This window comes from Oncorhynchus mykiss, chromosome 3 (assembly GCF_013265735.2).
Source record: "Oncorhynchus mykiss isolate Arlee chromosome 3, USDA_OmykA_1.1, whole genome shotgun sequence".
Lineage (NCBI taxonomy): Eukaryota > Metazoa > Chordata > Actinopteri > Salmoniformes > Salmonidae > Oncorhynchus > Oncorhynchus mykiss.
The window spans coordinates 77903499-77930567 of NC_048567.1; the positions used below are offsets into that span (position 1 = coordinate 77903499).

Genomic DNA, 27069 nt, shown 5'->3' on the forward strand with positions numbered 1-27069 from the left:
TCTTAACAACACTATCAACAAGGCAGGTCCTACAGGCCCTAGTTTCCACCTTCTTAACAACACTATCAACAAGGCAGGTCCTACAGGCCCTAGTTTCTACCTTCTTAACAACACTATCAACAAGGCAGGTCCTACAAGCCCTAGTTTCTACCTTCTTAACAACACTATCAACAAGGCAGGTCCTACAGGCCCTAGTTTCTACCTTCTTAACAACACTATCAACAAGGCAGGTCCTACAGGCCCTAGTTTCTACCTTCTTAACAACACTATCAACAAGGCAGGTCCTACAGGCCCTAGTTTCTACCTTCTTAACAACACTATCAACAAGGCAGGTCCTACAGGCTCTAGTTTCTACCTTCTTAACAACACTATCAACAAGGCAGGTCCTACAGGTCCTAGTTTCTACCTTCTTAACAGCACTATCAACAAGGCAGGTCCTACAGGCTCTAGTTTCTACCTTCTTAACAACACTATCAACAAGGCAGGTCCTACAGGCCCTAGTTTCTACCTTCTTAACAACACTATCAACAAGGCAGGTCCTACAGGCTCTAGTTTCTACCTTCTTAACAACACTATCAACAAGGCAGGTCCTACAGGCTCTAGTTTCTACCTTCTTAACAACACTATCAACAAGGCAGGTCCTACAAGCCCTAGTTTCTACCTTCTTAACAACACTATCAACAAGGCAGGTCCTACAGGCCCTAGTTTCAACCTTCTTAACAACACTATCAACAAGGCAGGTCCTACAGGCCCTAGTTTCTACCTTCTTAACAACACTATCAACAAGGCAGGTCCTACAGGCCCTAGTTTCTACCTTCTTAACAACACTATCAACAAGGCAGGTCCTACAGGCCCTAGTTTCAACCTTCTTAACAACACTATACACAAGGCAGGTCCTACAGGCTCTAGTTTCTACCTTCTTAACAACACTATCAACAAGGCAGGTCCTACAGGCTCTAGTTTCTACCTTCTTAACAACACTATCAACAAGGCAGGTCCTACAGGCTCTAGTTTCTACCTTCTTAACAACACTATCAACAAGGCAGGTCCTACAAGCCCTAGTTTCTACCTTCTTAACAACACTATCAACAAGGCAGGTCCTACAGGCCCTAGTTTCAACCTTCTTAACAACACTATCAACAAGGCAGGTCCTACAGGCCCTAGTTTCTACCTTCTTAACAACACTATCAACAAGGCAGGTCCTACAGGCCCTAGTTTCTACCTTCTTAACAACACTATCAACAAGGCAGGTCCTACAGGCCCTAGTTTCAACCTTCTTAACAACACTATACACAAGGCAGGTCCTACAGGCCCTAGTTTCAACCTTCTTAACAACACTATCAACAAGGCAGGTCCTACAGGCCCTAGTTTCTACCTTCTTAACAACACTATACACAAGGCAGGTCCTACAGGCCCTAGTTTCAACCTTCTTAACAACACTATCAACAAGGCAGGTCCTACAGGTCCTAGTTTCTACCTTCTTAACAACACTATCAACAAGGCAGGTCCTACAGGCCCTAGTTTCTACCTTCTTAACAACACTATCAACAAGGCAGGTCCTACAAGCCCTAGTTTCTACCTTCTTAACAACACTATCAACAAGGCAGGTCCTACAAGCCCTAGTTTCTACCTTCTTAACAACACTATCAACAAGGCAGGCCCTACAGGCCCTAGTTTCTACCTTCTTAACAACACTATCAACAAGGCAGGTCCTACAGGACCTAGTTTTTTCGCACCTTGACTACTGTTCAGTCGTGTGGTCAGGTTCCACAAAAAAGGCCTCAGGAAAATTGCAATTGTCTCAGAACAGGGCAGCATGGCTGGCTCTTGGATGTACACAGAGAGCAAATATTAATAATATGCATGTCAGTCTCTCCTGGCTGAAAGTGGAGGAGAGATTGACTTCATCACTACTTTTATTTATGAGAGGTATTGATTGACATATTGAAAGCACCGAGCTGTCTGTCTAAACTACTGGCACACAGCTCGGACATCCATGCATACCCCACAAGACATGCCACAAGAGGTCTCTTCACAGTCCCCAAGTCCAGAACAGACTATGGGAGGCACACAGTACTACATAGAGCCATGACTACATGGAACTCTATTCCACATCAAGTAACTGTCGCAAGCATTAAAATTTGATTTAAAAAACAGATAAAAAACACCTTATGGAACAGCGGGGACTGTGAGGCAACACCAACATTGGCACAGACACACACACACACACACACACACACACACACACACACACACACACACACACGATAACATACTCACTATACATACACATGGATTTAGTACAGTAGATATGTGGTAGTGGTGGAGTAGGAGCCTGAGGGCACACAGTGTGTTGTGAAATCTGTGAATGTATTTTAGTGTATTTAAAATGGTATAAACTGCCTTAATTTGGCTGGATCCCAGGAAGAGTAGCTGCAGCAGCTAATGGGGATCCATAATAAATACAAAACACTTCATTGAAACGCTACCAAATAGTTAAATCCCTCCTCTTTCAGGGGTTACATGACCTTAACATCCTCTCTTCATGACTCCATCTCCCGGGCTACCATTTCTATTTCCCATCCAGTCAAGTTAATGAGTGGCGAGTGAACCTATTAAAAAATGCCTCTCACATACATCAATGTTTACTGCACACTTTACTGCAGTTTCAGTGAGGGTTCAATTGCCCCATACACCACCGCGGGCACCACATACAGTTACTGAACAGCTAGGTTACTGAACATCTAGGTTACTGAACAGCTAGGTTACTGAACAGCTAGGTTACTGAACATCTAGGTTACTGAACATCTAGGTTACTGAACAGCTAGGTTACTGAACATCTAGGTTACTGAACATCTAGGTTACTGAACATCTAGGTTACTGAACATCTAGGTTACTGAACAGCTAGGTTACTGAACATCTAGGTTACTGAACAGCTAGGTTACTGAACAGCTAGGTTACTGAACATCTAGGTTACTGAACATCTAGGTTACTGAACATCTAGGTTACTGAACATCTAGGTTACTGAACAGCTAGGTTACTGAACATCTAGGTTACTGAACAGCTAGGTTACTGAACATCTAGGTTACTGAACAGCTAGGTTACTGAACATCTAGGTTACTGAACAGCTAGGTTACTGAACATCTAGGTTACTGAACATCTAGGTTACTGAACAGCTAGGTTACTGAACATCTAGGTTACTGAACATCTAGGTTACTGAACATCTAGGTTACTGAACAGCTAGGTTACTGAACATCTAGGTTACTGAACAGCTAGGTTACTGAACAGCTAGGTTACTGAACATCTAGGTTACTGAACAGCTAGGTTACTGAACAGCTAGGTTACTGAACAGCTAGTTTACTGAACATCTAGGTTACTGAACAGCTAGTTTACTGAACAGCTAGGTTACTGAACAGCTAGTTTACTGAACAGCTAGTTTACTGAACAGCTAGTTTACTGAACAGCTAGGTTACTGAACAGCTAGGTTACTGAACAGCTAGGTTACTGAACAGCTAGGTTACTGAACAGCTAGGTTACTGAACAGCTAGGTTAATCGCTGAATTAAAAAGGTGAGATTACTCAAATGTAAATGTAATACTGAATACGGTTTCAGGGCATCTGCTTGGTATTACGGTTTCAGGCCATCTGCTTGGTATTACGGTTTCAGGCCATCTGCTTGGTATTACGGTTTCAGGGCATCTGCTTGGTTCTCAGGGCATCTGCTTGGTTCTCAGGGCATCCGCTTGGTTCTCAGGGCATCTGCTTGGTATTACGGTTTCAGGCCATCTGCTTGGTATTACGGTTCTCAGTGCATCCGCTTGGTTCTCAGGGCATCCGCTTGGTTCTCAGGGCATCTGCTTGGTTCTCAGGGCATCTGCTTGGTTCTCAGGGCATCCGCTTGGTTCTCGGGGCATCTGCTTGGTTCTCGGGGCATCTGCTTGGTTCTCGGGGCATCTGCTTGGTTCTCGGGGCATCTGCTTGGTTCTCGGGCATCTGCTTGGTTCTCAGGGCATCTGCTTGGTATTCCATTTGAGTTATTTTGAAAAGTCTCCTAATAACCAAAGCATCTTAAAGGACTATATTGCATTCTTCTATTGTCTGCATTTCAGGGTATCTGCTCTGCGGTCCCCTTACTATTCCCTGTGGCAGGTAACTGGACATGCACTGTGATATAAGAGGCTGCTTCCTCTCTGGGGAGAAACTCACTGTGATGTAAGAGGCTGCTTCCTCTCTGGGGAGAAACTCACTGTGATGTAAGAAGTTGCCTCTCAAAGGGAGAAACTCACTGTGATATAAGAGGCGGCTTCCTCTTAAAGTTTCTACTTTCTTAACAGCACTATCAACAAGGCAGGTCCTACAGGCCCTAGTTTCTACCTTCTTAACAACACTATCAACAAGGCAGGTCCTACAGGCCCTAGATTCCACCTTCTTAACAACACTATCAACAAGGCAGGTCCAACAGGCCATAGTTTCTACTTTCTTAACAGCACTATCAACAAGGCAGGTCCTACAGGCCCTAGTTTCTACCTTCTTAACAACACTATCAACAAGGCAGGTCCTACAGGCCCTAGTTTCCACCTTCTTAACAACACTATCAACAAGGCAGGTCCTACAGGCCCTAGTTTCTACCTTCTTAACAACACTATCAACAAGGCAGGTCCTACAAGCCCTAGTTTCTACCTTCTTAACAACACTATCAACAAGGCAGGTCCTACAGGCCCTAGTTTCTACCTTCTTAACAACACTATCAACAAGGCAGGTCCTACAGGCCCTAGTTTCTACCTTCTTAACAACACTATCAACAAGGCAGGTCCTACAGGCCCTAGTTTCTACCTTCTTAACAACACTATCAACAAGGCAGGTCCTACAGGCCCTAGTTTCCACCTTCTTAACAACACTATCAACAAGGCAGGTCCTACAGGCCCTAGTTTCTACCTTCTTAACAACACTATCAACAAGGCAGGTCCTACAGGCCCTAGTTTCTACCTTCTTAACAACACTATCAACAAGGCAGGTCCTACAGGCCCTAGTTTCTACCTTCTTAACAACACTATCAACAAGGCAGGTCCTACAGGTCCTAGTTTCTACCTTCTTAACAACACTATCAACAAGGCAGGTCCTACAGGCCCTAGATTCCACCTTCTTAACAACACTATCAACAAGGCAGGTCCAACAGGCCATAGTTTCTACTTTCTTAACAGCACTATCAACAAGGCAGGTCCTACAGGCCCTAGTTTCTACCTTCTTAACAACACTATCAACAAGGCAGGTCCTACAGGCCCTAGTTTCCACCTTCTTAACAACACTATCAACAAGGCAGGTCCTACAGGCCCTAGTTTCTACCTTCTTAACAACACTATCAACAAGGCAGGTCCTACAAGCCCTAGTTTCTACCTTCTTAACAACACTATCAACAAGGCAGGTCCTACAGGCCCTAGTTTCTACCTTCTTAACAACACTATCAACAAGGCAGGTCCTACAGGCCCTAGTTTCTACCTTCTTAACAACACTATCAACAAGGCAGGTCCTACAGGCCCTAGTTTCTACCTTCTTAACAACACTATCAACAAGGCAGGTCCTACAGGCCCTAGTTTCTACCTTCTTAACAACACTATCAACAAGGCAGGTCCTACAAGCCCTAGTTTCTACCTTCTTAACAACACTATCAACAAGGCAGGTCCTACAGGCCCTAGTTTCCACCTTCTTAACAACACTATCAACAAGGCAGGTCCAACAGGCCATAGTTTCTACTTTCTTAACAGCACTATCAACAAGGCAGGTCCTACAGGCCCTAGTTTCTACCTTCTTAACAACACTATCAACAAGGCAGGTCCTACAGGCCCTAGTTTCCACCTTCTTAACAACACTATCAACAAGGCAGGTCCTACAGGCCCTAGTTTCTACCTTCTTAACAACACTATCAACAAGGCAGGTCCTACAAGCCCTAGTTTCTACCTTCTTAACAACACTATCAACAAGGCAGGTCCTACAGGCCCTAGTTTCTACCTTCTTAACAACACTATCAACAAGGCAGGTCCTACAGGCCCTAGTTTCTACCTTCTTAACAACACTATCAACAAGGCAGGTCCTACAGGCCCTAGTTTCTACCTTCTTAACAACACTATCAACAAGGCAGGTCCTACAGGCTCTAGTTTCTACCTTCTTAACAACACTATCAACAAGGCAGGTCCTACAGGTCCTAGTTTCTACCTTCTTAACAGCACTATCAACAAGGCAGGTCCTACAGGCTCTAGTTTCTACCTTCTTAACAACACTATCAACAAGGCAGGTCCTACAGGCCCTAGTTTCTACCTTCTTAACAACACTATCAACAAGGCAGGTCCTACAGGCTCTAGTTTCTACCTTCTTAACAACACTATCAACAAGGCAGGTCCTACAGGCTCTAGTTTCTACCTTCTTAACAACACTATCAACAAGGCAGGTCCTACAAGCCCTAGTTTCTACCTTCTTAACAACACTATCAACAAGGCAGGTCCTACAGGCCCTAGTTTCAACCTTCTTAACAACACTATCAACAAGGCAGGTCCTACAGGCCCTAGTTTCTACCTTCTTAACAACACTATCAACAAGGCAGGTCCTACAGGCCCTAGTTTCTACCTTCTTAACAACACTATCAACAAGGCAGGTCCTACAGGCCCTAGTTTCAACCTTCTTAACAACACTATACACAAGGCAGGTCCTACAGGCTCTAGTTTCTACCTTCTTAACAACACTATCAACAAGGCAGGTCCTACAGGCTCTAGTTTCTACCTTCTTAACAACACTATCAACAAGGCAGGTCCTACAGGCTCTAGTTTCTACCTTCTTAACAACACTATCAACAAGGCAGGTCCTACAAGCCCTAGTTTCTACCTTCTTAACAACACTATCAACAAGGCAGGTCCTACAGGCCCTAGTTTCAACCTTCTTAACAACACTATCAACAAGGCAGGTCCTACAGGCCCTAGTTTCTACCTTCTTAACAACACTATCAACAAGGCAGGTCCTACAGGCCCTAGTTTCTACCTTCTTAACAACACTATCAACAAGGCAGGTCCTACAGGCCCTAGTTTCAACCTTCTTAACAACACTATACACAAGGCAGGTCCTACAGGCCCTAGTTTCAACCTTCTTAACAACACTATCAACAAGGCAGGTCCTACAGGCCCTAGTTTCTACCTTCTTAACAACACTATACACAAGGCAGGTCCTACAGGCCCTAGTTTCAACCTTCTTAACAACACTATCAACAAGGCAGGTCCTACAGGTCCTAGTTTCTACCTTCTTAACAACACTATCAACAAGGCAGGTCCTACAGGCCCTAGTTTCTACCTTCTTAACAACACTATCAACAAGGCAGGTCCTACAAGCCCTAGTTTCTACCTTCTTAACAACACTATCAACAAGGCAGGTCCTACAAGCCCTAGTTTCTACCTTCTTAACAACACTATCAACAAGGCAGGCCCTACAGGCCCTAGTTTCTACCTTCTTAACAACACTATCAACAAGGCAGGTCCTACAGGACCTAGTTTTTTCGCACCTTGACTACTGTTCAGTCGTGTGGTCAGGTTCCACAAAAAAGGCCTCAGGAAAATTGCAATTGTCTCAGAACAGGGCAGCATGGCTGGCTCTTGGATGTACACAGAGAGCAAATATTAATAATATGCATGTCAGTCTCTCCTGGCTGAAAGTGGAGGAGAGATTGACTTCATCACTACTTTTATTTATGAGAGGTATTGATTGACATATTGAAAGCACCGAGCTGTCTGTCTAAACTACTGGCACACAGCTCGGACATCCATGCATACCCCACAAGACATGCCACAAGAGGTCTCTTCACAGTCCCCAAGTCCAGAACAGACTATGGGAGGCACACAGTACTACATAGAGCCATGACTACATGGAACTCTATTCCACATCAAGTAACTGTCGCAAGCATTAAAATTTGATTTAAAAAACAGATAAAAAACACCTTATGGAACAGCGGGGACTGTGAGGCAACACCAACATTGGCACAGACACACACACACACACACACACACACACACACACACACACACACACACACACACACACACGATAACATACTCACTATACATACACATGGATTTAGTACAGTAGATATGTGGTAGTGGTGGAGTAGGAGCCTGAGGGCACACAGTGTGTTGTGAAATCTGTGAATGTATTTTAGTGTATTTAAAATGGTATAAACTGCCTTAATTTGGCTGGATCCCAGGAAGAGTAGCTGCAGCAGCTAATGGGGATCCATAATAAATACAAAACACTTCATTGAAACGCTACCAAATAGTTAAATCCCTCCTCTTTCAGGGGTTACATGACCTTAACATCCTCTCTTCATGACTCCATCTCCCGGGCTACCATTTCTATTTCCCATCCAGTCAAGTTAATGAGTGGCGAGTGAACCTATTAAAAAATGCCTCTCACATACATCAATGTTTACTGCACACTTTACTGCAGTTTCAGTGAGGGTTCAATTGCCCCATACACCACCGCGGGCACCACATACAGTTACTGAACAGCTAGGTTACTGAACATCTAGGTTACTGAACAGCTAGGTTACTGAACAGCTAGGTTACTGAACATCTAGGTTACTGAACATCTAGGTTACTGAACAGCTAGGTTACTGAACATCTAGGTTACTGAACATCTAGGTTACTGAACATCTAGGTTACTGAACATCTAGGTTACTGAACAGCTAGGTTACTGAACATCTAGGTTACTGAACATCTAGGTTACTGAACAGCTAGGTTACTGAACAGCTAGGTTACTGAACAGCTAGGTTACTGAACATCTAGGTTACTGAACATCTAGGTTACTGAACATCTAGGTTACTGAACATCTAGGTTACTGAACATCTAGGTTACTGAACAGCTAGGTTACTGAACATCTAGGTTACTGAACAGCTAGGTTACTGAACATCTAGGTTACTGAACAGCTAGGTTACTGAACATCTAGGTTACTGAACAGCTAGGTTACTGAACATCTAGGTTACTGAACATCTAGGTTACTGAACAGCTAGGTTACTGAACAGCTAGGTTACTGAACATCTAGGTTACTGAACATCTAGGTTACTGAACATCTAGGTTACTGAACATCTAGGTTACTGAACAGCTAGGTTACTGAACATCTAGGTTACTGAACAGCTAGGTTACTGAACAGCTAGGTTACTGAACATCTAGGTTACTGAACAGCTAGGTTACTGAACAGCTAGGTTACTGAACAGCTAGTTTACTGAACATCTAGGTTACTGAACAGCTAGTTTACTGAACAGCTAGGTTACTGAACAGCTAGTTTACTGAACAGCTAGTTTACTGAACAGCTAGTTTACTGAACAGCTAGTTTACTGAACAGCTAGGTTACTGAACAGCTAGGTTACTGAACAGCTAGGTTACTGAACAGCTAGGTTACTGAACAGCTAGGTTAATCGCTGAATTAAAAAGGTGAGATTACTCAAATGTAAATGTAATACTGAATACGGTTTCAGGGCATCTGCTTGGTATTACGGTTTCAGGCCATCTGCTTGGTATTACGGTTTCAGGCCATCTGCTTGGTATTACGGTTTCAGGGCATCTGCTTGGTTCTCAGGGCATCTGCTTGGTTCTCAGGGCATCCGCTTGGTTCTCAGGGCATCTGCTTGGTATTACGGTTTCAGGCCATCTGCTTGGTATTACGGTTCTCAGTGCATCCGCTTGGTTCTCAGGGCATCCGCTTGGTTCTCAGGGCATCTGCTTGGTTCTCAGGGCATCTGCTTGGTTCTCAGGGCATCCGCTTGGTTCTCGGGGCATCTGCTTGGTTCTCGGGGCATCTGCTTGGTTCTCGGGGCATCTGCTTGGTTCTCGGGGCATCTGCTTGGTTCTCGGGCATCTGCTTGGTTCTCAGGGCATCTGCTTGGTATTCCATTTGAGTTATTTTGAAAAGTCTCCTAATAACCAAAGCATCTTAAAGGACTATATTGCATTCTTCTATTGTCTGCATTTCAGGGTATCTGCTCTGCGGTCCCCTTACTATTCCCTGTGGCAGGTAACTGGACATGCACTGTGATATAAGAGGCTGCTTCCTCTCTGGGGAGAAACTCACTGTGATGTAAGAGGCTGCTTCCTCTCTGGGGAGAAACTCACTGTGATGTAAGAAGTTGCCTCTCAAAGGGAGAAACTCACTGTGATATAAGAGGCGGCTTCCTCTCTGGGGAGAAACTCACTGTGATGTAAGAGGTTGCTTCCTCTCTGGGGAGAAACTCACTGTGATATAAGAGGTTGCCTCTCAAAGGGAGAAACTCACTGTGATATAAGAGGCGGCTTCCTCTCTGGGGAGAAACTCACTGTGATGTAAGAGGTTGCTTCCTCTCTGGGGAGAAACTCACTGTGATATAAGAGGCTGCCTCTCAAAGGGAGAAACTCACTGTGATATAAGAGGCTGCTTCCTCTCTGGGGAGAAACTCACTGTGATATAAGAGGCTGCCTCTCAAAGGGAGAAACTCACTGTGATGTAAGAGGCTGCTTCCTCTCTGGGGAGAAACTCACTGTGATGTAAGAGGCGGCTTCCTCTCTGGGGAGAAACTCACTGTGATATAAGAGGCTGCTTCCTCTCTGGGGAGAAACTCACTGTGATATAAGAGGCTGCTTCCTCTCTGGGGAGAAACTCACTGTGATGTAAGAGGCTACTTCTTCTCTGGGGAGAAATAAAAACACAGACAGACACAGTACTGTGTGACTCACGCTCAACTCTCTTCTCCAACATCGCCACGCGGTTTGTCACCTCCGTCTTCAGTTCGTTGATTTTAAACGCTCTGCAGAGACAAAAAAGTGATGGACAGAGAGAGCAAGAGAGAGAGATGGATAGAGAGAGAGAGATAAAAGGAGAGAGATGTACAGAGAGAGAGATGGACAGAGAGAGAAAAGGAGAGAGGAGGACAGAGAGAGAGAGTGATGGACAGAGATAGACAATGAGAGAGATGGACAGAGAGAGACAAGGAGAGAGATGGACAGAGAGAGACAAGGAGAGAGATGGACAGAGAGAGACAAGGAGAGAGATGGACAGAGAGAGACAAGGAGAGAAAAGAAAAGGCAGAGAGATGGAAAATAGAGAGAAAATTAGTAGAAGGATAGAGATAGCAAGGGAGGGGGGGAAGGGGAGAGAACAAAAGGGACAGAGAGCATTGATTATCTGAAAGCAGCACACGCATTAATATAGTAACAGACAAATAGCAAGCATTTATGAAAACCAGAGAGAAAAAAAGCATTTACGAAGACGCAAAATGTCCATGAAAGCAATATCAGTGCTCTTACCTGGAAAACTGCTCTGCCACCTGTGTCAATACATTCTGGAAGAGTTCCTCTTTATCTGTGGGAAGGAAGGTGTAGGATGGTACTACACAGAAAAGCTCAAACTCATACCACTTCACTCTGTGTTATAAAGACAACACTGCACACAGGTCTGATACACTCAAATATCTGACTGAAGCCTTCACTCAACTATCTGCCTGAAGCCTTCACTCAACTATCTGCCTGAAGCCTTCACTCAACTATCTGCCTTTCATTAGAACTGAGCCTGGCGGTGTAACAGATATTGATTGGCCCTTCTCTCACACTCAAACACACACACACACACACACACACACACCTTATGTAAACCAGTGGCAACGAGAGAATGAAAGCGACACAACAGATGGCAAAAGAAGAGGGAGTAATTATTTTTTTTGTCTAACTACTGAATACAGTAGTGGTGTTTGGTGATGGTGCCAGCTGAATACAGTAGTGGTGTTTGGAGATGGTGCCAGCTGAATACAGTAGTGGTGTTTGGAGATGGTGCCAGCTGAATACAGTAGTGGTGTTTGGTGATGGTGCCAGCTGAATACAGTAGTGGTGTTTGGAGATGGTGCCAGCTGAATACAATAGTGGTGTTTGGAGATGGTGCCAGCTGAATACAGTAGTGGTGTTTGGTGATGGTGCCATCTGAATACAGTAGTGGTGATGGTGCCAGCTGAATACAGTAGTGGTGTTTGGAGATGGTGCCAGCTGAATACAATAGTGGTGTTTGGAGATGGTGCCAGCTGAATACAGTAGTGGTGTTTGGTGATGGTGCCATCTGAATACAGTAGTGGTGATAGTGCCAGTTGAATACAGTAGTGGTGTTTGGAGATGGTGCCAGCTGAATACAGTAGTGGTGTTTGGAGATGGTGCCAGCTGAATACAGTAGTGGTGTTTGGAGATGGTGCCAGCTGAATACAGTAGTGGTGTTTGGTGATGGTGCCAGCTGAATACAGTAGTGGTGTTTGGAGATGGTGCCAGCTGAATACAGTAGTGGTGTTTGGTGATGGTGCCAGTTGAATACAGTAGTGGTGTTTGGTGATGGTGCCAGCTTGATATCTTAACAAGACACTTATAACTAAATGACAAAAACACAGCCCTGCTATTGTTGCAGAGCAAAGTGGTGGCCAAAGTTCACCTGAGAGGCCAATAAAAGTGCAGGTATGTGAACTAGTAAAACCACCGGTTGGCCGGGTCCCATTGTACACCATGTCACATTAACGCCATCCCGTTGTACACTATATCACATTAACGCTATCCCGTTGTACACTATATCACATTAATGCCATCCCGTTATACACTATATCACATTATTGCTATCCCGTTGTACACGAGTGTCACATAAACGCTAGAACACTGTTTCACCAGGGGTCAGAGGTTAGGACCATCCTAAGCCTCGCCTCCACGACAGCCACAGATAGTGTGTGTCTGTATCACTACCCAGAAGGTTACATCGTTGTAATAAAACAACCCATTTGAGTGATGTGGAATTGAAACAGGTGACTGCAGTAAAGATTGGGGACAAAGACAAAAACCTGTTGTTTATGGACTTTTTCCCTCCCAGATGTTGAGCTGGTCTGTCTGTGTGCTCTTGTGTTTGAGTGATGAGGACAATATGTTGTTGTAACCAAGCAAGACAGTTAATGAAATAGTGTGTGTGTGTGTTTGTCTAAGTGTGTCTATTGCCTAAACATGTTATTGATTATGCTCTTTTACATGCTGTTTGCACGTCAGGTATGTGGGTAAGTGTGTGTGTGTGTTACTTTCGTAAATATATTTGTCAAACACCTATATTTCAGTGGCATTTGACGAGATGATAACTGACTAAATAGTCCCAGATAAACAGATTTTTTATTTCGGCTGACTAGATTTTGTCTGTGACAAGATGTTTAACTAGTAAATGGACTGGACAAGATGTTTTAGAGAGATTGAGAGCTTTTCAGTGTTATTTGTTTGGTCCAATCAAAAGCATGCATGGCAGAACTGTAAGGCTTTCTCACTGCAATGTTGCAATGCTGTAATTGGTGGAAAATAAATACCACGCCCAGGTTACAAATCACTGATGCAAATAAGGCAACGCCATGGCTACTCTCCTGGTGGTACAAGCACCCGGTAGAAACAGGAGCCACTTCACTTATCGTGTCGATTCCAACAAGACCGAATGCAATGACTGATAGGGGCGCTATGTTGAAGTCACCGTGCCTCCATCTTGGCTCTCCCCCACCAGTGTGTTGAAGTCACCGCGCCTCCATCTTGGCTCTCCCCCAACAGTGTGTTGAAGTCACTGTGCCTCCATCTTGGCTCTCCCCCATCAGTGTGTTGAAGTCACCGTGCCTCCATCTTGGCTCTCCCCCAACAGTATGTTGAAGTCACCGTGCCTCCATCTTGGCTCTCCCCCATCAGTGTGTTGAAGTCACCGTGCCTCCATCTTGGCTCTCCCCCACCAGTGTGTTGAAGTCACCGTGCCTCCATCTTGGCTCTCCCCCATCAGTGTGTTGAAGTCACTGTGCCTCCATCTTGGCTCTCCCCCACCAGTGTGTTGAAGTCACCGTGCCTCCATCTTGGCTCTCCCCCACCAGTGTGTTGAAGTCACCGTGCCTCCATCTTGGCTCTCCCCCATCAGTGTGTTGAAGTCACCGTGCCTCCATCTTGGCTCTCCCCCACCAGTGTGTTGAAGTCACCGTGCCTCCATCTTGGCTCTCCCCCACCAGTGTGTTGAAGTCACCGTGCCTCCATCTTGGCTCTCCCCCACCAGTGTGTTGAAGTCACCGTGCCTCCATCTTGGCTCTCCCCCACCAGTGTGTTGAAGTCACCGTGCCTCCATCTTGGCTCTCCCCCACCAGTGTGTTGAACTCACCGTGCCTCCATCTTGGCTCTCCCCCACCAGTATGTTGAAGTCACCGTGCCTCCATCTTGGCTCTCCCCCACCAGTGTGTTGAAGTCACCGTGCCTCCATCTTGGCTCTCCCCCATCAGTGTGTTGAAGTCACCGTGCCTCCATCTTGGCTCTCCCCCACCAGTGTGTTGAAGTCACCGTGCCTCCATCTTGGCTCTCCCCCACCAGTGTGATGAAGTCACCGTGCCTCCATCTTGGCTCTCCCCCACCAGTGTGTTGAAGTCACCGTGCCTCCATCTTGGCTCTCCCCCACCAGTGTGATGAAGTCACCGTGCCTCCATCTTGGCTCTCCCCCACCATTGTGTTGAAGTCACCGTGCCTCCATCTTGGCTCTCCCCCACCAGTGTGTTGAAGTCACCGTGCCTCCATCTTGGCTCTCCCCCATCAGTGTGACACCTCATTCACATAGGGTTTATCAGGCTGTTGATTGTGGCCTGTGGAATGTTGTCCCACTCCTCTTCAATGGCTGTACGAAGTTGCTTGGATATTGGCGGGAACTGAAATACGCTGTCGTACACGTCGATCCAGAGCATCCCAAACATGCTCAATGGGTGACATGTCTGGTGAGTATGCAGGCAATGGGAGAACCGGGACATTTTTAGCTTCCAACAATTGTGTAAAATGGTCTGGGAAGAACATTGGTATGGCAATTCAATAATAGCCAATAATGTATTGAGCCTCTAGCCTACTACACAAACCTAATTGCTACAGTACTGTTTTTAATAGGTTCACGATTTTTATTCTGAGCGGTAGATCTCGACCTGCATTTTGACCCAGAAAGTGATCTCGGGCTCAGAAAAGGTTGGTGACGACTTCCTTAATATATACTATTATATTATGTGAGCTAAAACATATAAAAATAAGAAATGAAAATATGTAAAAGCATTTTCCTCAAAGTATAATGTTGAGATTACTATTGTTACTGTCCCCACGACAAAAATAAATCAATAAAAATACATACATGTAATTTTGTCTTCGAAACATTGAATTGAAATACTGAGGAATGCCAATATGGCCGACCGGTGGATTCAAAGCCTCTCAATTACCAATAAATAGCATCAGCAATACAGGGTTTAAATACAGAGCCTTCTGAAAGTCTTCAGACCCCTGGACGTTTCCCACATTTTGTTACGTTACAGCCTTATTCTAAAATGTATAAAAAAAAAACAATTTCCTCTAGAATATACATACAATACCCCATAATGACAAAGCGAAAACAGGTTTTTAGACATTTATGCAAAAAAAAAACAAGCCATGAGGTCGAAGGAATTTTCCGTAGAGCTCTGAGACAGGATTGTGTCGAGGCACAGATCTGAGGAAGGATGTAAAGAAATGTCTGCAGCATTGAAGGTCCCCAAGAACACAGGGGCCTCCATCATTCTGAAATGGAAGAAGTTTGGAACCACCAACACTCTTCCTAGAGCTGGCCGCCCGGCCAAACTGAGCAATCGCGGGAGAATGGCCTTGGTCAGGGAGGTGCCCAAGGCCCTGATGGTCACTCCGACAGAGCTCTAGCGTTCCTCTGTGGAGATGGGAGAACCTTCCAGAAGGACAAACATCTCTGCAGCATTTCACCAATCAGGCCTTTATGGTAGAGTGGCCAGACGGAAGTCACTCCTCTGTAAAAGGCACATGACAGCCCGCTTGGAGTTTACCAAAAGGCACCTAAAGACTCTCAGACCATAAGAAACAAGATTCTCTGGTCTGATGAAACGAAGATTGAACTCTTTGGCCTGAATGCCAAGTGTCACGTCTGGATGACACCATCCCTACGGTGAAGCATGGTGTGGTAGCATCATGCTGTGAGGATGTTTTTCAGGGGCAGGGACTGGGAGACTAGTCCGGATCGAGGCAAAGATGAACAGAGCAAAGTACAGAGAGATCATTGATGAAAACCTGCTCCAGAGCGCTCTGGACCTCAGACTGGGGTGAAGGTTCACCTTCCAACAGGACAACTACCCTAAGCACACAACCAAGACAGCGCAGGAGTGGCTTTGGGACAAGTCTCTGAATGTCCTTGAGTGGCCCAGCCAGAGCCCGGACTTGAACCCGATCGAACATCTCTGAAGAGACCTGAAAATAGCTGTGCAGCACCACTCCCCATCCAACCTGACAGAGCTTGAGAGGATCTGCAGAGAAGAATGGGAGAAACTCCCCAAATACAGGTGTGTCAAACTTGTAGCATCATACCCAAGAAGACACAATGCTGTAATCACTGCCAAAAGGTGCTTCAACAAAGTACTGAGTGAAGGGTCTGAATACTTATGTAAATGTGGTATTTCACTTTTTTTTTTTTTATGAATTATGGGGGTATTGTGTGTAGATTGATGAGGAAAAAAACACTGCAATACATTTTAGAATAAGGCTGTAACGTAACAAAATGTGGAAAAAGTAAAGGGGTCTAAGTCACTGTACATCATTGGGAAAAATACTACCAACCTGGAGAGACATCTGAAACCTCACTATATATCGTCGACCCCATCCACGCCACACAACACCAAGAGGTAGGCGCTGTCCCATTCACATTTAGAGCATAATACGCTCAGGTAATAACAGATAGATAATTTAATACCTTTATTTAACTAGGCAAGTCAGTTAAGAGCAAATTCTTATTTAATGGACGGCCTAGGAACAGTGGGTTAACTGCCTTGTTTTTTTTTTTGTTTTTTTTTAACCTTTATTTAACCAGGCAAGTCAGTTAAGAACAAATTCTTATTTTCAATGACGGCCTGGGAACAGTGGGTTAACTGCCTGTTCAGGGGCAGAACGACAGATGTTTACCTTGTCAGCTCAGGGGGTTTGAACTTGCAACCTTCCGGTTACTAGTCCAACACGCTAACCACTAGGGTAGCTAGTTAGTTTGCTGCAACCTATCAGACCACTACCACTGACAGACCTTTGATTACAATACAGCTACAGTCTGTCAAGGGACAGGGCTCCAGACTGCAACCCTTTAGTGGCATTTTGCGACCCATTGACTTGGCTGTGCGAGTTACATTTTTAATTTATTGGTCATATCAGTGTGAGCTGAACATTCATTACACGGCCACCACACTCAAAAGTTTCAAAAACATTCAGGAAAATTCAGGATCCTTATTTTAACAGTAACAATAATAAGGGTTCTAACTGGAAACAAAAGGGTTCTTCAAAGGGTTCTCCTATGGGGACAGCCGAAGAACCCTTTTAGGTTCTAGATAGCACCTTTTTTGTTTTAAGAGTGTAGGACAAGGCGATGTGTGTTTGTGCTCATGGAAGTCAGTGATTTGTGTTTAATATAGGTTAATGAGGCAATACAAATGTGATGTGACTAAAATAAAGGTCATTTATTTTAGGAGCCCGCGCGCTCCCGAGTGGCGCAGCAGTATAAGGCACTGCATCTCAGTGCTGGAGGCGTCACTACAGACACCCTGGTTCGAATCCAGGCTGTATCACAACTGGCTGTGATTGTCCCATTGGGCGGCGCACAATTGGCCCAGCGTCGTCTCGATTTGGCCGGTGTAGGCGGTCATTGTAAATAAGAATTTGTTGTTAACTGACTTGCCTAGTTAAATAAAGAAAAAATATATGCTAATTTGGTATGTGCTTGTCAGCTATCTGTGTTTATTTGCATAGCGTGTGAAAAACCCCTGGCCCACTAGGACTCACCAGCTAGCTGTCCACCAGTCAGGGGCACCACGCTGTACGATGACCTTTAACACACACACACACACACACACACACACACACACACACAAGTTTAGACAGGAAGTGGTGCGGCACTCCAATACTGTACATCCGCCCCCCTTCCTTCTAATTAGACGTGCTGTCAATGTCCTCTCCTCTTCCTCCCACTGTCTTACTCAGCATCTGAAGTGTGAGGACACGTTGGTAGATGTGTGTGTGAGAGTGAGCAGTATCTGGCTCACTGTTTCACCCTGACATTGGATCTGATAGTGTTTTTGTTTTTTTACTAACCCTGGGCCATAGGGCACAATCTGGGATATGTCCTTCTGTTCAATGGACATTTCAATGATATAACCATTAACCCTTGAAGAACATCATTTATTATGCTTGTGAGCTTAGGCTGCTGAAATTACAGATTGTACCTTCACGGACCAATGTGTAATGTTTTTCTATAAATGTGAACGCGACAGCTTCTACCTCTCGGTGTTGTGTGGCATGGTGGGGTCGATGGACACCATGGCTCCTGTGGAGTCCAGCAGAGACAAGGTGGTGTTCCTGTCCAAAACAGACAGAGCAGGAACACTCTCTCTGAGGATGTGTCCCACTAAAGTTCAATGAAGAGGGTGTAGGCGTTTGGCACATTCCAAAAATATCAATCAAAGAAACCAAGCGAGAGATAGTCAAGACTACTGGGACCTATGACCTTGTATCCTTTCATTATGGTTGTGTACTCATCTAATAGAAGTGAGTGTCAAAACTGGTTTGAGCCCTGAATGCCGATTGGCTGACAGCCGTGGTATAGCATTATTACTGCTCCAATTACGTTGGTAACCAGTTTATAATAACAATTAGGCACCTCGGGGGTTTGTGGTACATGGTATATGGCCAATATATCACGGCTAAGGTCTGTATCCAGGCACTCCGCGTTGCGTCGTGCATAAGAACAGCCTTTAGCCGTGGTATATTGGCTATATACACCACAAACCCCCAAGGTGCCTTATTGCTTAAGTAGAAAACCAGTCAAGAGGACATGAAAATGAAAGGATCAAAGACAAATACTTAAGACTAAAGAGAGGAAAAAGAGAGCTGAGCAAAGCAATACCTTGGGATACCCAGAACGGTGCAAAACAACACTCTGATATCGTACGGGCTGCAGAACCTGCTGAAGACCACCTACGGGAACAGTAGCCAAGACATGCAACAGAGTGAAAAAAATATATAATGATGTAAAATGTAAACAGAGTCCGCACTTAGTACATCATGTTTGGCACGTGAGGCAAAACGTTCATGTTCATATAACAACCATCATGTGTGTGGATATAAAGGGAGAAAGAATTTCTAGAATATATTGAACTATATTGAGATGCTGATACTGTTTCTAGATGTGGAATACTTTCCTAATGATCAGGGTGGTACAGAAAACCAGTGTATTTAGTCAGCTTGTTCTACAACAGTCCTCAGAGTACAGTGTGAGAGGAAATGGACAAAACCCACCATCGGTACCCCCTGTAAATAACCTCATTATTGTTGTGTTCTTGCGTTACTTTTTAAAATGTTACTTGAGTTTATTTAGTAAATATTTTTTTTAACTCTATTATTTCCTTAAAACCGCATTGTTGGTTGTAAGCATTTCACGGTAAGGGTAGACCTGTTGAATTCGGAGCATGTGACAAATACAATTTGATTTGATTTGACTCTGCCTGGTGTCTGCATTGGCAGGTCTCCCATTCTGGGCTTTTCTTTTAATGACAAATATGCAGATTCCCCCTATCACCCTTCTTCTTTTAATGACAAATATGCAGATTCCCCCTATCACCCTTCTTCTTTTAATGACAAATATGCAGATTCCCCCTATCACCCTTCTGCTTTTATTGACAAATATGCAGATTCCCCCTATCACCCTTCTTCTTTTAATGACAAATATGCAGATTCCCCCTATCACCCTTCTGCTTTTATTGACAAATATGCAGATTCCCCCTATCACCCTTCTGCTTTTAATGACAAATATGCAGATTCCCCCTATCACCCTTCTGCTTTTATTGACAAATATGCAGATTCCCCCTATCACCCTTCTGCTTTTATTGACAAATATGCAGATTCCCCCTATCACCCTTCTGCTTTTATTGACAAATATGCAGATTCCCCCATCACCCTTCTGCTTTTATTGACAAATATGCAGATTCCCCCTATCACCCTTCTTCTTTTATTGACAAATATGCAGATTCCCCCTATCACCCTTCTGCTTTTATTGACAAATATGCAGATTCCCCCTATCACCCTTCTGCTTTTATTGACAAATATGCAGATTCCCCCTATCACCCTTCTTCTTTTAATGACAAATATGCAGATTCCCCCTATCACCCTTCTTCTTTTAATGACAAATATGCAGATTCCCCCTATCACCCTTCTTCTTTTAATTACAAATATGCAGATTCCCCCTATCACCCTTCTTCTTTTAATGACAAATATGCAGATTCCCCCTATCACCCTTCTTCTTTTAATGACAAATATGCAGATTCCCCCTATCACCCTTCTTCTTTTAATGACAAATATGCAGATTCCCCCTATCACCCTTCTGCTTTTAATGACAAATATGCAGATTCCCCCTATCACCCTTCTGCTTTTATTGACAAATATGCAGATTCCCCCTATCACCCTTCTGCTTTTATTGACAAATATGCAGATTCCCCCTATCACCCTTCTGCTTTTATTGACAAATATGCAGATTCCCCCATCACCCTTCTGCTTTTATTGACAAATATGCAGATTCCCCCTATCACCCTTCTTCTTTTATTGACAAATATGCAGATTCCCCCTATCACCCTTCTGCTTTTATTGACAAATATGCAGATTCCCCCTATCACCCTTCTGCTTTTATTGACAAATATGCAGATTCCCCCTATCACCCTTCTTCTTTTAATGACAAATATGCAGATTCCCCCTATCACCCTTCTTCTTTTAATGACAAATATGCAGATTCCCCCTATCACCCTTCTTCTTTTAATTACAAATATGCAGATTCCCCCTATCACCCTTCTTCTTTTAATGACAAATATGCAGATTCCCCCTATCACCCTTCTTCTTTTAATGACAAATATGCAGATTCCCCCTATCACCCTTCTTCTTTTAATGACAAATATGCAGATTCCCCCTATCACCCTTCTTCTTTTAATGACAAATATGCAGATTCCCCCTATCACCCTTCTTCTTTTAATTACAAATATGCAGATTCCCCCTATCACCCTTCTTCTTTTAATGACAAATATGCAGATTCCCCCTATCACCCTTCTTCTTTTATTGCCTTCCAAACAAGGTTGAGCACCGTCATCAACAGTGACAAGTCAGTCAGTCATCTCTAGTGTCAACCCCAGCCCCGAGCTTCTCTATCTCTACTGTCAACCCCAACCCCAACCAGCTTCACCAAGAGAGATGACTTTGACCCAGAATTGTTTTTATGCGTTGCTTGTTTATATAAATTGTAAAGACATTATCATTTGCTTTTTTTTTTGGTCAAATTTGTTCTGCAGTTATCGGAGGTCGCGGATAAACTATGTGATTCTATGTTTAGCGGAGATCTTCTGTGTATAAAGTGATGCGGGAGGGGGAGAAAGAAAAGCAGACAATGACGCACTTAGCTGTTCTATAAGTCAGGCGTTAGATCAAGAGCGTTTTCAAGTGCAACGTTAAAGGGCAATTCCGCCACTTTAAAATCTCATAATTGTTATCTCCAGAACGAAACCAGTGTCTACATATGTGAAAACAGCGCGTTTCTATAATATGAGGTTATAAAGATAAGGTCCTAACAAATGCTTCTCTGTGACATCACAGGGTAGGATTAAAAGAAGAAAAAAAAAACCTGGTGATTTTCCAAACGTACAGTTATGAATATAACTATTGTTCTCTGAAGAAGGGAACGAGGTATAGCATACTATGGGGAGTCAACGACCAATCATATTCACCTGAAGAAACAAATCACGCCCAACTAGCCAATGGATGCCGAGCCCACCCTCGGAAGCCTTGCCCTCCTGGCTATAAAACCGTGGCTTGCATTCATTTCCTCAATTCAGTACCGCTCTTCAGCGAGCCCAAAACCCAAAATGTGCTATACCCAGTGGGGATTTTAGCGTGTAAATCTTGGTGGGGCAAAGTTTTTTTTAGATGCATGCCAGCAAAGCCACTACACAACAAAACACTAAACGATACATGAATTGCACTATAACGGTGACAAACGGTGCCCACACACTGTTAGGGCCTACATAAAGCTGTCCCAACAGCAGAGTCCCGACAGCAGTCCCAACACCTTACCACTACAACAACTGGCTATCAGCGGAGCCTTGTCTGCCAGCAAAAACAGTTAATTCAGCCTAATTTACTGCCTTTAAAAAAACATAGCTGATATGGCTGACTTCCTTAAACAAATGTGGTTTCTACTGACAATTGAGATGTACAAACTATGGCATAAGGGAACGATGAGGGGATAACAGGCAATCCGTAATTTTGATTACGACATTAATGAGCGAGCTAGGATGGACGTTGTCAATATAACTATTTGTTCAGCACTTTTGAAATGTACCGCGACAGAATTTAGAACATGGGCCGTTCTTACAGTGTTCTCCCTGTACACCAAGTCAGAACAGTATTATAAATAAAGGGGCCATATAAGCAGACAATGAAAGCTCTTACAATATTCAGTGATTAAATTTGACTAAAACAGGCTATAGGCTACATGTGCACCACCAAGTCAGAACAAGGACCAAATTATTAGGGGGAGGCACATGGGCTACTAGCGTCTTACTACACAACATACACTGAGTATTACATTCTTAGCCACAGAAACATATCTCCCTGTCATATTACATAATTTAAGCAGCAGCATACAAGATGTTTTTGGACTCACCTTGTTGTGCTGTGCTCACTTGAACAGGAAGGTGGCACGGCAGTCCTTCGTGGGCAAATGTTGTCATCAAAGTCTGGCTGGCATTCTCTGTATTTATGGTGCTTTCAAGACAACTGGGAACAAGGGAAAAAAAACAAGGTCGATTCATGATGACATCAGTGATCTTCGGGTCAGAGCTCTGGAAGAGACCTGAATTTCCGACTTGCAATCCCGAATTTGATGACTGTTCAACCGTATTTTCCCAGTCAGAACTAGTTTTTTTCTGAATCCCTTTCATTCGGTCATTCATGATGACATCAGTGATCTTCGGGTCAGAGCTCTAGAAGAGACCCGAATTCCCGAATTGCAATTCCGAGTTGGAGGAACGTTCAAAATGTATTTTCCCAGTCAGAACAATTTTTTTCTGAGTTCCATTGTCTAGAACTCATGGAAGTCAGATTTCCCAGGTCTGAGTTTACAGTTGTTTTGAGCACTGCAGAAGTTATGCTGGATTGACAGCATTGCCAATGTTGAATGTTTATCCTTTTAAGCTTGGAAAAGAGACCCTCAAACCCAGACTTGGGACCACACACCCACACTGAATAGCAGGCTAGTGATGGCTTTCCAATGCTTGCCACTAATTCCTTCTAAACCACTCATTGTTGAATTTGTGATTTCCAAATTGTTGTCCAATGAGCACCAATATGTTATGTACAATTTATCTTCATTATTTATCTTCATATTACAAGGATTAAAAAGCATTTGCCAGTAGATTGTCGACTTGATTCATGATGATAACTGCTAGATTGCTAGCTAAGATTTTGAAAGTATCATGTTGACAGTCCAATTTTATCTGTGGCCAATGACCTTGAGCCTTCTTGGATGGGCACTTCTAATGTAACTCTATGGCAGCACCCAAGGGGCTTGAATTTTCGAGCTCTACCCTTAGACTTGGTGGTGACGTAGTGTCCCCATGAGTGACAGAACACTGAGCCAATCACGGCGCAACTAGAGAACATTACCCAATCACGGTGCAACTGAAAACATTACCAACCCCTGCACTGTGTATTTTCCGCTGGCTGCCCCACCATCACAGAAAGCACTGAGCTACGCTGAAACACCTGTATTTTGGAGCTGCCTTACTCAAGAAAGCAAAAAAGATAAGTTTGTATGCCGCTTTATTACATTGTTTGCAAATTGGTATGTGACACGTATTCATGTCAAAATAACATGCTAAAAAGGTGGGGCTCAAAACAGGTGGGGCTCTGAATGAAGGGTCGTCACTGGTTATACCTCATTCTCTCCTTCAGGGAACAGTAGTTATATTCAGAACTGTGCGTTCCCTTTCAGTCCTTCACTCTGTAAAACATACTATGGGGGACATACAATCACACCTCAAGCCGGCTCAGAGGGTACCAAACTAGGAGGCCCACAGCAGCCCAAGCACACACAGGTTCCACGGGCTCAAAATAGGTGTGACAGAAGCCACCTTTTTCACTAATACTTAGCCGAGAAGCCTGAACTTTCAGAGCCTCATAAAGGGAACCAAAACCTACTGCAACTTGGCTATGCGGACTGACACGTTGCCACTGCAGCTCAAGTCCATGGACACCACGGTTCCAAGGACAGTACTTACCTTGCGAGCCTGAACTGTCAGAAACCGCAAGCTGCTGCAGGTGGGGCTGAGATGTTGGCCGGGCTAGGGGTAGCCAGGTGGAAAGCATGGCCGTAGAAAAAAATGCTTATTGATATTATCAATTATCGTAGATTTATTGGTGGAGACAGTGTTTCCTATCCTCAGTGCAGTGGGCAGCTGGGAGGAGGTGCTCTTATTCTCCATGGACTTTACAGTGTCCCAAAACTTTTTGGAATTAGTCCTACAGGAAGCAATTTCTGTTTGAAAAAGCTTGCCTTAGGAAAGGAGAGAGACAAAGGAGAGAGAGAGAGAGAAACAAAGGAGAGAGAGAGAGAGAAAGGAGGGAGGGAGAGAAAGGAGGGAGGAAGGGAGAGAAATAAAGGAGAGAGAGAGAGAGAATGTGGGTGTGAGAGATTGATACCAGTAACAGTATGAGAAAATGAAGTGTCACATAGACAAGCAAAAGAGAGAGGGAGAGAAAATGACATCAGGAGAGAGAAAGAGAGAGAGAGAAAGGGAGAGAAAATGATATCAGGAGAGAGAAAGAGAGAGGGAGAGAGAAAGAGAGGGAGAGAAAGACAGCAGGAGAGAGAAAGAGAGAGAGAGAGAGGGTGAGGGAGAGAGCGGGAGAGAGAGAGGGAGAGAGAGAGAGAAAGACAGCAGGAGAGAGAAAGAGGGAGAGAGAGAGAGAGAGAGAGAGAAAGACAGCAGGAGAGAGAAAGAGGGAGAGAGAGAGAGAGAGAGAAAGAAAGAGAGAGAATGACAGCGGGAGAGAGAAAGAGAGAATGACAGCGGGAGAGAGAAAGAGACAAGGTGCCATATTTTTTCCCAAGCAACAACTGACCAATGACAAATGAACAAACAGATCAGCATCAGAAAGAGAACAACAGCTCAAACACAGAAATAAATGAATCTCTCTCTATGAGCTCACAGATGTGGATTCACAGACTACTAGCCTATACACCACAGCATATCCTATAACAACTGGCCAAACAAGCTCACAGAGAAACATCAAAGAGAGACCTATAGAAAAACTGTAGAAAAGGTGACACGAACTGCAATAAATGCAAAGAGCCATCGGAGCATCATAAAAGGTGTTTATATGTCTTCTTTATGGTCCTGGTCTTCAGTCTCCTCTACTCCACTGGGTGTAGGCCTAAGTGTAAACAGACCTCTGGACGGGGTCTACACCCACTATACCGGCTGTGTTTGTGGAGGGTAGTTCACATGGAGTACAACAGATACAGACTGGATGAGATTAGGGAGTTCATGACCACATTATCAAAATTTGGTATTTGTGCCAAATCCTAATATTAGATGCATGCATGTCATATAGCAAGTATTCCAAGCGATTTAATCAAAGGTTTTAGATGTATCTCAAGTTAAGATTTGCTGAGGTTTTGCTCGAGTAAGAAACCTGAATAATCGATGCCTAGAATCCAGCATGGCGGGTATAATAAAGAGATGTACACTACATGTGTTTTAAAACGACAGAAGATGGGCTTAAAGTATGGAAGAGGCAGTCTACATAGACAGTTGCAGCACATTTCCAGAACTGTCCCAGATCTATTCCAGAACTGTCCCAGATCTATTCCAGATCTATTCCAGAACTGTCCCAGATCTGTTCCAGAACTGTCCCAGATCTATTCCAGAACTGTCCCAGATCTATCCCAGAACTGTCCCAGATCTATTCCAGAACTGTCCCAGATCTATTCCAGAACTGTCCCAGATCTATCCCAGAACTGTCCCAGATCTATTCCAGATCTATTCCAGAACTGTCCCAGATCTATCCCAGAACTGTCCCAGATCTATTCCAGAACTGTCCCAGATCTATTCCAGATCTATCCCAGAACTGTCCCAGATCTATCCCAGAACTGTCCCAGATCTATTCCAGAACTGTCCCAGATCTATTCCAGAACTGTCCCAGATCTATCCCAGAACTGTCCCAGATCTATTCCAGATCTATTCCAGAACTGTCCCAGATCTGTTCCAGAACTGTCCCAGATCTATTCCAGAACTGTCCCAGATCTATCCCAGAACTGTCCCAGATCTATCCCAGAACTGTCCCAGATCTATTCCAGAACTGTCCCAGATCTATTCCAGATCTATTCCAGAACTGTTCCAAAACTATACAATGGTCCAGCAAAGTAGACCCAGTAAAAAGCTGGTCCTCTCATGTTAATCCTCAACGGAGTTATTCTTCAACCTGTACTCCCTCCCTCTAAGCAACCGCAAAAACTATTAGCTCTAAGACTGCCCACTTAAATGATCATGCTGTCACCAAAATGTTACTGTATATCTACAAGTAATTTTGCCATTCCACGCAGGTTCCTAAACATAGTGCAATGTTTCAAAACGTGATTTGCTGAAGAAGCAACAGAAAGAGAAAGTGTGTGTAATGTTTACAGTACATGTTTTATTGTTTATTATCTATTGCACATGCTTTGGCAATGTACACATATGTCTCCCATGCCAATAAAGCCCTTAAATTGAATTGAAATTGAGAGAGAGAGAGTGTAAGGGCGTTTTCACACAGTTTTGAGTGGCAGTAGGAATCACCATTTGTCTCATGCAGCGTGACACATCTCCATTGCATAGAGTTGATCAGGCTGTTGATTGTGGCCTGTGGAATGTTGTCCCACTCCTCTTCAATGGCTGTGCGAAGTAGCTAG

General features: G+C 44.1%; 1 protein-coding gene across 12 annotated transcripts in view; it reads right to left on the reverse strand.

Annotated features, from left to right (window-relative positions):
* Positions 1–27069, reverse strand: part of LOC110520629 (high affinity cGMP-specific 3',5'-cyclic phosphodiesterase 9A) — a 59540-nt gene that overhangs the window by 29711 nt on the left and 2760 nt on the right. For 5 of the 12 annotated variants that reach the window (XM_036975267.1, XM_036975268.1, XM_036975271.1 and 2 more), the window contains 5 exons: positions 18988–19058; positions 18363–18489; positions 17868–17911; positions 11307–11361; positions 10737–10807 (listed from right to left, as the gene is read on the reverse strand). The exons of 1 other annotated variant lie outside the window; for it this stretch is intronic. In XM_036975267.1, coding sequence (XP_036831162.1) covers positions 10737–10807; positions 11307–11361; positions 17868–17911; positions 18363–18489; positions 18988–19058 — 368 coding nt within the window. Of the gene's footprint in view, positions 1–10736; positions 10808–11306; positions 11362–17867; positions 17912–18362; positions 18490–18987; positions 19059–22782; positions 22843–27069 lie in introns of those variants that run through there. 6 more of the 12 variants (XM_036975273.1, XM_036975269.1, XM_036975270.1 and 3 more) reach the window with 6 other exon arrangements.